We start from the raw sequence: 12,560 nt of genomic DNA, 5'->3' as shown, positions 1-12,560 counted from the left end.
TAGTATACCATAAAAAGAAAAAAAAAATACAACCGGATTTTCGCATTGATAATACCCGAATATGATTCAACCGTCTAATTGCTACTTCAGGGTCTTAAAATATAACATCTTAGCTCTATTTTGCAGAAAACCTCATTCAAGTTGGTTAAGCAGTCACAGAGAAATGTGGAATGTTGGAAAGCATGTCATGAGTCTGATTCTTCCCAGTTTAGCACTTGGATGCTCTTGGAACTGCATATTAATGTGTAAACACAATAGACAGAACTTGGAGGGAAGGGATTCCTGACATGCTCTACAAAAATCCTTTCTCCTTGACCACAGAAGCAAATTGAATGGGGTTTTCTGTAAGATGTGGGCAATGAGTTATAGTTTCATACCCTGAAATTGTGTTTGGATTGATTCACTACTTTTAAAGTTATCGTTGCAGAAGGTACCGTTATAATTTTTTTTTGAGGGGGACATATGGTGCACATACACACACACATACATAAAAAAAAAAACCAACAACTTTGGATCAGGCCAAGCAAGCATAAAAAATTACACAAGACAGTCTGAATGTTCTCTTTTCTTCTTCAAAATTCTCAAAATCAGAATAAAACATACAGTAATTCCATTTTAGGTACACACAATCTTCAAGCATCCACTACCAACAGAAAATGCTAATTCTTTTTGAGCGAAAAGAAGAATTGCACTGATATTGATTCTCTCCCTCCCACATTCTGCCCACCATTATGATAACATGTCAGAATTTGCATGCTCTGTTTACAGGTAGTAAATGAAATAAGAACTGAATTGAATGGTATTGCTGGGTAACGCACATCTCAAAGGGGCTTTAAAGGGTGAGTTCACCGGATAGAAAGTTTGCGATTATCATATCTAGAAGAGACTAAGATCGGTTACACACGAGAGAAAATTCGTAACTTGAATCATCATTGTAATGATGATTGCAATTCCTCTTTAGAATTATCGGATCCTTACACACGCTCGCTCGAAAACTGTGATTAGAATTCGAATTCTCGAGCGAAGGCGTTACGTAATCCTTGGTGACTTGTCAATCAAAACAACAAGGTTCTATAGCACGTATTATCTACGGAACCATGTTTTTTCCTTGTTTGTTACTTTAACTCTCTCAATGTACTGCACGGGGAGAGATTGTTTCCCCATTCTACCATGGAACAAAGCCAATATCTGCTATGCAAGATGACATTTCTGTCTTGTTCCTACCTAAACTAAGTTGTTCTTTCAACCTACATGATGTGCTCATGGTTTGTTTGTTGTTGTTGCTGGTTTCCTTTCTTTCTCTCTCTTTGTCTCTTCCTACCTCACAAGATTTTGACAAAGTTGTGAACAAAGCCTCTGAAAAGGTCAAAGTTGAAACACATCCAACTCGGAAACAAATCAGTCTGCCTTTCCCGCCAAGATTGTTCACATACTTTCCTGTACTTGGCTTTGTTTTGTTTTTTCTTTGTTCCTGGCTCTTTTTCACCATGATTTTGATAAATGGTGATCTTGACCTTTTCAGAATGCCAAAGTGCACACAAGTTTAACTCAGCCACATACATCTATCTTTCTTTTCATGAAAATTCTTCTCCTGTATAAAACAGAATTTACTGCATTCTACACATACTTTTGACAAAGTTCCTAAACCATGCACATGTCATGAAAGAAGCAAATAGGCCTTAAATGAAAATCAGTTTGTATTCTATTACCCTGACTTGGAAGTAGAAAAGATGCCAAGGCCCAGTCAAAGTGTCCCTCTGTGCAGAGAAGCTCTCAATACAAGAAGATTCTTTAAAACATGAATCAAGTACTCCTAAAGAGGGCGCCATTTAATTTGCAGTGCACTTGGCATTGAACAAAACCCTTACCCAGTAAATACAATATTTAATCAGAGTACTTTAATCTAGCAAAGGTCAAAAATTGTAATCATATACTCAACTGAACTCAGGAGCCTGACAACTACTTTAAAAGGGGTTGGGGTAGGTTGATGATGCTAAAAATAGAAAGTGAGGAGATATCATCTAAGTGAGATATGAAGTGAATTTTGGGGGTTGATTGTCAGGAGTTTTCCAGTTCCTGGAGCATTGCCACTCCTTGCCTTGTGTTAATGACCAGGTTGGTCACATGGCAGTGAATTTCTACATTGAATGTGAACCTGCAGGGTTGTGGACAGCTTTAACCTGTTCAGGAAGGGCTGATTTTACTACATCACGCATTTCCCATAGACACCTGCCAGAGTATACTCAGGACTCGTCCTCAACAGGTTAAATAATGATTTCTTAATGGAAACTGACTACAAGACTGTTTCCACCTGTTGATACCCTAGGATTCTTTGGATACGTGGGATTGCAGGAACCATTATAGTTGGGATAGTGACAGAATGAAGAAAAGAACAAGAAGAAAAAAAAAACAACAACACAGAAACTTTCCTGATGTGCTACGTCATGTTCACAGGGCTTGTGAAAAAGATGTATGATATAAGGCAAACTTTAAAGCAGAGACTCCAACTCTCCCATTTTCGACGGGAGATCTCCCGCCGAAAACCCATTTTTGCAAAATGTCCCGTTCTCCCGCTTGAGATTTAATTTCTCCCGCCCTGGCTCTGTGTCACCCGTTGGAAAGGATTTCTTACTTATTGCTATTGTATGTTGAAAAAATAAGCCTTAGATAGCACCAGAGAGCATCTAGAACCCTAGGAACTTCGCGCTTCGCACGCATCAACTTAGAGTCTCCCGTTTGCTAGGGGTTTCGGGCGGGAGAATCTCCAGATCAGAAGGTGCTTGGGGTTGGAGTCTCTGTTAAAGTGTTTCCTGTTTCCCAAAGTTGAATCATTTCATCTATTTGAGTCCTCACATACAATCAGATCTTGCAAATAAATGTTAATTTTGTGAATGCATGATCACATATTCACATACTATTGACTAGTTTGTTCTATTTACAGTGATTTCGAGAACTTTCTATCCACCCCTCTTGTTGATCTTGTCTAACCACAGCAGAGCCGTGGGACGGGAAACAGACAGGTAGCCACCGTCTCCTAGCAACCAGACTCCGTCAGGTAACCCCGTAGACGGGAAGAAGGGTAAATTGACTGTAATATTAAAGAGCCAAGGCCACACAGCTCCCACACATGTACCCTCCCTCACCAGCATGGATTGATATTCTCATGCATGATCTATGGTCTCTCTATGTAAAAATCATTTCAGATTTGTTCAGGTTTTGATATTGTATGTGTATGGATCACAAGTCATTAACCTATTGAGGATGGGTTGATTTTGATACAGCACATTCATTGTATTTCCCACAGACCACAGACTAGAGTGAATAAAATTTGGGTATAACGACTTTCACTATTTTACACTTTTGACCTCAAAAAATGAATTTTAAGTGCGTCTGTGAACTATATATTTTGGCTTAAAAAAGTACATGAATACATGAATATAAAAACAACCCAAGTCCAAATACGGCTATTGTCTTTGGAGACCCTTTTCAAAGTCATACAAAGATAGATGATGAGTCAAAATGAATGATAACATTTCACCAACTGGAAAAATTGAAAATATTACAAAATTGTAAATGATTTCTATTTTCTTCTACATTTTCTGTAATGGACTTGGGTCGTTTTTATATTCAGGTATTCATATGTGTATTTCACTGTTATTTGCTTTTCTATCATGAGATATATCCAGTACCTTGAGCCGCTGATTATCTGCAAATTATGAGAACTGCATGTCAACACAACTACACCTCACTGTTTATCACAGATCAACGTCTGTAGTTTGCGGACACTCAAAACTCATTCAAGGTGAGGGTGGAGATACTGAACGTAAATATGCAACATCATGTTAACGGTAAGCGGGTCGCTCCATATCTCATGTAGCATACAGAATCATGATTTATCTTTTTATTTTCAGCAAAAAAATCATGGTAAGCATGAGATATATATATCAAAAATTTATATATAGCAACTGATTGACAAATTGCCCTACATCAACATAATCGCTGTAGGGCAATTTGTCAATCAGTTGCAATGAAAACATCTCAATGGAAGAATTTCATGAATTTGGATAATATATATATATATATAGGGAAAATTGCTATAAGAAATGAGCAATCAAAGGAGACTTAAATATTTGTATTCTTTATGTGGTAACCATTGTTCCAGCTCTGTTCTGAAAGGGGAAATTCTCCTTACAATTTACTATTTCAATATGAAACTGAAATTGTCAAGAAAAATTTTACCCACACACAACATATTAATGTTCATAATGCCTTGCATCCAAGCATTAAAAGTGAAGTGATGTTTAATAGCATTTACAGCATTTTACGTTTTTATAGAAACATGATTCCAAGGGTCCAGTTGGTGCTTTATTTCTTTCTATCTAACACTACTTTAAAGACATTTAAAGACAATGTGGACATCTGCTCTTCAGTGCATATTCAGAGAGAAGGATTTTTAAGGGGGGAAGATAATCTTTGCACACTGATGACACGGATTTGTGGAGGCACCAGTGAGTGCAGAATGAATTGTTGAAGTACAAGTACGTAGTTGTCCCAGTAATGGTTCTAATGATCATAATAACAAAAAATGATGATGATGATGATAATGATGATGATGATGATGATGATGATTATGATGATGATGATGACAATGATAACATTAACACTAATGAAAACAAGTATCACTGATATTACTATTTAGTGGTGGTATTAGTGGTATTAGTAGCACTATTACGATGACTACTCCTGTTACTATTACTACTTCTTCCACTAATAATATTACTAAGATCTCCACTACATCATGATCATGATTGTAATGCTGATTTCAATTGTAACTGTATCACTCACAAAATAATGACATTATCGCAGGAAGAAATCTTTTCATTTATGATGTTTGACATGAGGACATCAAACTTCTTGGCTTCAAGAAATGAGAAGAAATATTTTTCATTACACAAAGGATGATATGGGGGAAATTCAGTATTGAAAAAGTAATGCTGATGGGTAAGCACAAAGAACAAATAAAATTTAAAAAGTGGAAAAATTTAGGCAAATTTAATGCATCTTTCAAATATGGCACTTAATTTCCCACAGCACAGGAATTTTGTTCCTCTCTCATCGAATATGCCTTAGTTTCCTCACAGGAGGAAAAAACAATTCACGGTGAGCCATATCTGATGTCTAGCCCCTCCAAGCATGATTTAGGGTTCCTGGCCCGTAGTCTTGGTTACTAGCTTGTCGCTCATTAATTTTTTTCTTCCTCATAGCTATTTTTACTTTTCTGCTGCACTGCTGCTGCTGTTCCTTTTTTTCTTTACTATAGTCAAAGGGGATATGTTAACCTGTACATAAAAGGATCAGCCAGTATCAGACCAATTGTACCTTGATAACCATTGATGTTTGATAATTGGCACTTTCAAAAAGAAGCAAAAAAATAAAAAATACATAAAGGATAACAATAGGCTTCTTGTACCCTGTTTATAACCTATACTGTGCCAAAAATTGGCTCGCTCATGAATCATTTTGAAAGCCCTTTTGAAACACTGATCCTTTGTCTATCTACATAAACACTGCTTGAGCGGACTGCTCAGATTTTGCCCAAGCAGGCCCTGACCAGCTCCATTCTCATGGTAACCAAGTTCCCCAACAATAAAAAATGAACATTTTCAAATACCACAATCGCACTTAAATATGAGCATTGTTGGCTCGTTTTAAATTCTTGCCTGCCTTATCTCACATGTTATATGTATGGTGGGTGTAGGTCTTATATTGACATTTAATATGCCTTTGTGCTTAAAACCTACACATGTCATGAGATTGGTACACTACTGCCCTATTGTGCTATGTCTATTATTAGTGGCTAGTCATGTTGGCTGGTTTGTTTACTAAATGTTTGCCAGCAATGACCTGTAGCGATTAACTTCCGGGTCAGCAAAAAGCCGCTTCTCAAAAGCCAGCACATTCATACTGCAGCCAAGCCACTTCAAGGCAGCCCCCTAGGTGGCTTCAGAATATATTCTCTGTGCTTTAACCCACTGAGGACGAGTCCCAAGTATACTCGGGCAGAGGTCTATGGGAAATGTGTGTTGTAGCAACAGCAGCCCATCCTCAATGGGTTAATAGTGAGCTGAAAGGCTGCATGCTCGAGGAGGCTTCAGACACAGCAGACTTTTGGTCAGTATAAATGGAGTGTTGGTAAAGCTTGCAGGGACTGCTGGATTATTGGTCGAGGAAATGTCTTGCAAGAATGAGATCATTCAGTGTACAAGGAAGTTAACACCATGCAGAGGGGGTCTGACCACACCCAAGCAACCAAACAAAACCTCAAGGGGTTCTGAAGATTACGTGATCAAACTCAGCTCACAACGGTTGCTAACCGAGGTTTACATAAACAAGTCAGCAACGACAGCTTTGACAAGAAAATCAACCGCAGTCATCGCAACGCTGGAAATCTGAACACTCCCTCCAAGAAAAACGAGGTTGGCCATATCCACCTTAAACCCTCATGAACCTTTCGATATGACCAGCCATATCCTCCTTACTTTCTAGTTCTTTGATCAACTGCACACTGGGACATGGTGGATAATGTGCAATGTTAATGAAGATCTTAAAATCATGTAGTGAAGGGGTAATAGCAATACCCTGAGTTGTCCAACTCACCACAGAAGTAACCATGGCACCTTGTTCATGTCAATGCACTACTGTATTATATAATATACACTCAGCAAAAAAAAAAAAAGAAGAAAGTAAACACTTTCGCTAGAACATATTTTTCACAGAAGATTTTGATAAAAATCATTGTGTCATGTACTAAAGACTATTCAATTGGCTATCAACCTGGTGGGCTAAGGAAATTTCATGCATGAGTAAACACATTGATTTTTGTCTTTCAAGACACACAAGTAAAAATTGCATAAAAGTTTGCCTTTTTATATACCTACCATGTTGATAGGTAATTAAATTACCTCTACCATGGCATACAAAACATTAATATTTAGCCAAATTTTCCATGAGAAATATGAACTTGAAAAGTGTTTACTTTTTTTTTCTGCTGTGTGTATTTCACAAGCAGAATATCTGGTGATGTCAAAGTTGTATGACGATTTAGAGAGTGGTTGATATCATGACTGAGAACCAAAGGGACACACAGATTTATAATTAATATTAGCTCTCTCCAAGAGAAAACTTCACAATTTTTATTTTTCACCTTTGAACAACACACAATGCATTTCTATAACACCAGGCAATCATTTCCTGTCTAATAGTAAATCAGCTAATACCACTCAAAATTGATAAAAATACCTGAAGAATCAGTTTTCACAATAGTCTTTTTTTTTTCCTAGTAGGAACACATAGAGATGGGTAAATGAAAATCAGTGGAAAGTATGACTGGGATTAAATTCCATGTGTTTGACCTCTCACCTTGCTCATTGACCTCTGTATCACTTCCTTCGGAGGTCACCGAGATTCGGTCCTCTTCCGTCTTCTGATGGTGATGCTTACGTCGGAATGCATCATTGATCTTCCTCCGCATCTGTGATTAAGACAAGAAACCAGAATTATGGATAATGTTTTGACCCATCAATTCTGTGGGGTGGGGGGGGGGGAGGAAATTTTGTAGCAGAACTAATTAATTTCTCATCGTCAAATTAGCAACTTTAAACTTCACTGCTTAGGCTAAATTGGAGAAAGATTTAATTATAAATGCAGAACTATTAATCCACTGGATTTGCACAAGAATCATAAAGATATCTTTTAAAAGAATGAAATTTGAGCAATAAAAATTTAACTTTGAAATCATTGACTGCATGGCCAATCTATGAATCAGCTCTTGAGATACAGCAATTTAGATGTCATTGAAAGTGCTGTAACCATAACAACCCAGTGCAACTTCAGCTATTCAATAAAAAAAAAAAACATATGTGAACAACAGGCTCAAAAGAGAAATATATTCTTATTCTATTCAATACATGGTAAACAGATACAATGAAAAGATGACCAAAAAAAAAAACACAAAGAAAAGACAATGTGGTTGCTGTGACTATAATGGGTTACAGTTCCATTAGCTAACTGTGAGTAAAAACTTTCATTTTCTGTACTTTCATTGTCATTGGTTTCATTGTCAATTCTATTCTGTTTGTAGTGTGTTTTCATGTTCTAAGGAGGATCACTTGTGATAAAAAACAGCCATAAAAATTAGGGGATTTTTTTTTCTTTTTATTTATTTGTTTGATAGTTCTTTATGATCCAAAGAGATGCTGTAAGAACACAACTGATTTGCATGAAGAGAGAGAGAGAGAGAGAACATTTGAAATGATTTTGCTATATGACCCACATAAAGCAAACAGCATTTGCTCTATCTTGATGTGATATCTTTTGGTTAGAAATGATACAAGATTGTAGGTAAGAATAATAGCATCACTTAATGAACAATGTGAATGGTAGGAAAGATGTTATTCAGAGGGGTGAAGGTTCAGGTGTGAGTTTCTTCAATTTGTCTCCCTCTACAAATTGAATTTGTTAATTTACAAATCAGCAGTTGCGATCTTAACAAATTCAATTTGTAGAGGGAGACAAATTGAAGAAACTCACACCTGAATGTGTATGTAGTTTATTAAAGATAATAAAAAGTTTTGGTACCTCAAAAGTGTCCTTGAATTTCTTTGTCTTAGTTTGTGTTTCAGGTTAAAGTACCTTTCATATAACTAACACTGTGAGACTTACTCGCCCCAAAGTGCTCTCATGTCTTAGTAATCATGCAATTAACTGCGATCAGCAGCCCCATACGCATAGCGACCAGCAGTCCCATACGCATAGCGTAATGGGGCTTCGCATTGTAGCATTCAGGATCATGACAGAATTAGTATCGCGGGTAAATGTCAACTTAAAATCCCATAAATTCTTCAATTTGAAGACTTACCAATTAAGTTGAAGTATTGAAAACAGGCTTCGGGCAACGTTTGGTTCTGCCTATAGTCCCTTTCTGTTCGAATTGACGACTGAATGTGACTCTGTCGAGAGGACCTTGGGAGAGCTACATACAGTTCACACTGAATACTACAGCCAGTGCATGCGAACACATCACATGCACACAAATTTCAAATCCCATATCAACGGATAAGATGTTTGTGTGCGCATGCGCTGGCCATGGTATCCAGTGTATGTAGCTCTCCCAAGGTCCTCTCGACCGAGTCACATTCAGTCATCAATTCGAACAGAAAGGGACTATTGGCAGAACCAAACGTTGATCGAAGCCTGTTTTCAATGCTTCAACTTAATTGGTAAGTCTTCAAATCGAAGAAATTTTTGGATTTTAAGTTGACATTTACCCGCGATACTAATTCTGTCATGATCCTGAATGCTACAATGCGAAGCCCCATTACGCTATGCGTATGGGGCTGCTGGTCGCAGTTAGCTATGCGTACAATGGGCTGCACGCTGCTGGTCACAGTCAGTGGTTTCGTACAATATTTATCGACGCTGTACAGCGTCGGCTCTGGTACGAAACCATTATTGCATGATTACTAAGACATGAGAGCACTTTGGGGTGAGTAATTCTCACAGACAACGTACTTTAACCTGAAACACAAACCAAGACAAGGAAATTCAGGGAAGCTTTTGAGGTACCAAAACTTTTTATTATCTTTAAATGATGTAACATACACTGTACATGTACCAAGGTGCAACAAAGGGAAAGGCACCTGGTCATGGCAAATGTTTGTTGTATTAAAGTGTGTGCTGATCACTTTGATCATGTGACATTGTCACATGATACATCATGTGATATGAACTTTCCCACCTGCACTGAGGGCTATTAACACAGCCAACAAGGACACTTGCTGTGACACTATGCAAACATTCAAACCGTATCCACTTAAACTCACACAGGAAATGGGTGATAATAAGACATAAGTGTTCAAGAAATGAGGTCTTGAGTAGATGACCTTCTAGAATACTTCTCTCTCTCATTTTTCCTCTCTCTAAAGGAGGTATTAAAATGCCAAAATTGTAAGAATATTATGTATATATCCACTGTACATGCAGAATTTTCATTATAAAATTGGTCACAACTAGTCCACGTGGGTTTGAAAATATGATTGACATTTCAAATTGTTATCCTAGGATATTGAAATATCCAGAAATAATTTCAAAAATGTTTGAGTCATGTAAAAGTATGTTAATAATTAAAGTGGATATGACGGAGGCCTACAGATAAGAAAACTAAAAATACTTTGCGTCTCTAATTCACGACCTACATGCTTTATTTTATCAGAAGATCCATGACTTCCAAATTAAAAAAAAAAAAAGAAAAAAATTATTGTCCCATCATCATGGGAAAGATGAAGGTCGGAAGTTATATTAACACTTCCCCAGTGACTCAAAGTCATAGAAGATGAAGAATACGCCAGTCAGAGCGAAAGGAAGGGAGAAAAGTCAAACCACAAGGAAAGATCATCTCCTAGAAGGATTTTGCACTATTTATGTACTGTATACGCCATATATTTCGCGAGTCTAAATTTTCGCGAATCGGGAATTTCCAACGATTTCGCGAGTGGTTAAAAATCGCGATTGTGGAGTCTGTACTGAACGGAGAAATGTACACGTGTACGTCACATCCACATCGGGATCAGAGTCAATATTTTCGCGAGTCTTTAATTTTGCGAATAGCACCTGACTCGCAAAATACGCGAAAATAAAAACCTCGCGAAATATTCGGCATATACATATCTCAAAGCATGTGAGTGCAAATTCATACAATGTTCACAATACTGTAAAAACCAGATTTTTTTTGTGAGTTACATGAGGAGCCAAGATTCACAAAATTAAAATGCACTCAAAAAAGTTCTTGTCTTCTCTATATACATTAAATGCCAGTGGCAATTCGCGAAAAATTCATGCGGCAAAAAATGTCCTCGGCTCCAATCAGTGAAAAATTCATGCCACCAATATTTTTGGTTTCATAGTTGCTTTATAAAAGCTGGAGTAGACTAAGATGAATAAAATGCTACAAGTTTCATAAAAATCAGGTACGAGAAAGGCAGTTTTGGAAAAGAATATAATATTCATGCTTTCATGTAACAGAGATTTTGGGCTCTTTCAAATGTTAGAAAAATATCTCTTGTGATTATCTCAATGACTTATGATTATGATTTTGATGTGAGTTACGGAACGTTCACATGCTCATATGTAAAAAATTCAAGCTCTTTCAGACATCAGAATAATCTCTCCTGTAGTCATTTTTTTTTTTTATGAATCTTGATTGTAGTTAGATCTTGATTAAAAGTTTTTGTTGCACACCTATGGTTCCTGACCCATCAATCCAACTTGCAATAAATATGCTAGCGCTACAGTAGTGCAACCAGGGAGATTGTATTACATTTCACACTGTCTGTAATATGCAGAAGTAGATGTAGGGTCAAGATAAGCTGCGCCTCCTCAATCATGTTTTGGAGGTCAAGACTTTCCGGCGGGAAGTGTGCACCAGGAATCCAGCAGGGATCAAGATCTGAAAACACCTCCGGACCTTATTTGCACATCAGAATTCTGGGATAGTAATTACGATAATTTGCTTTCAGACACAAGAAATATCTTGATTACAATCATGATTCTCTTAATTGAGATTACAACCAAGATGGCAAGAAAGGTTTTGCTACAATCTAGAAAGGGTGGGGGGGGGGGGGGGAGGGGTAAATTACCATCAGCTTCTCTTGTAAGCAAGTCAAGTGAGGTGATGATATCATAACCTCACAAGTTTCCCAATGACCTCCACACAAATCTGTTCTAAATTTCCTGTTTTGACAGGAAGTCAAAATGTAAATTATGATCACATTCCACCAAATTTTTTTGTAACCATATGATTTTGGAATAATCTTGAACTAAAGGGGAAAGTTGCAGCTGCTGTCTGTTTGCTGAATAGTTTACTGTAAAAGTGGACATTTTTGCAGTGATGAAATTTTTGCACATTTCACGCAACCAGAAAGTAGCATAAAAATAAAAGCATGTATTGATATATTTTTGCTTACCATATGTTCCATTACTAATACTGTCTCGATTCTGCGGAACTAAAAACACACAAAACTCATCTTTCTGGGCCAAGCGCGAAAAATTAATCATGTGAAAATATCCACTTTTACAGTACCACAAACATAACTTTAAAGACAGTTTTTTTTCTTCATGCAACAACGAGAGCGTTTATCTCTCACATTAACAGGAAGGTTGAACATGAACAAGGTGCATGATAATGCAGTTTAGTAGATAATGCAGTTTAGTTGGCCACTTTCAAGGCGTGCCTACTGTGTGAATGGATGCGCACATTTCCCAATACTCAGCCCATTGCTCTACTCCATAATCGCAAAATTCCACCACTTCCCAAATTGTTGTGAAAAAATAAATAAACAGATGAAATTGTGAAAAATTAGACTCATTAAATATATGACATCTATAAATAATAGTGAAGAATGATTGGACATACAGAGAAGAAAGCTGCAGTCAGCAGGTGGTTAAAAGTATAGAAAATTTTGCCAGGTCTTGACAATATGGGAGAACCTACGAGGTATAGCTGT

General features: G+C 37.2%; 1 protein-coding gene across 1 annotated transcript in view; it reads right to left on the bottom strand.

The window, feature by feature from the left end:
• LOC140235638 (uncharacterized) overlaps positions 1-12,560 on the bottom strand; it is a 162,925-nt gene that overhangs the window by 40,112 nt on the left and 110,253 nt on the right. The window contains exon 4 of the mRNA XM_072315649.1: positions 7,420-7,531. Coding sequence (XP_072171750.1) covers positions 7,420-7,531 — 112 coding nt within the window. The remainder of the gene's footprint in view (positions 1-7,419; positions 7,532-12,560) is intronic.

This window comes from Diadema setosum, chromosome 12 (genome assembly GCF_964275005.1).
Source record: "Diadema setosum chromosome 12, eeDiaSeto1, whole genome shotgun sequence".
NCBI lineage: Eukaryota > Metazoa > Echinodermata > Echinoidea > Diadematoida > Diadematidae > Diadema > Diadema setosum.
The sequence above is the reverse complement of the archived record's forward strand: the minus strand, read 5'-3'. Positions and strand labels throughout refer to the sequence as shown.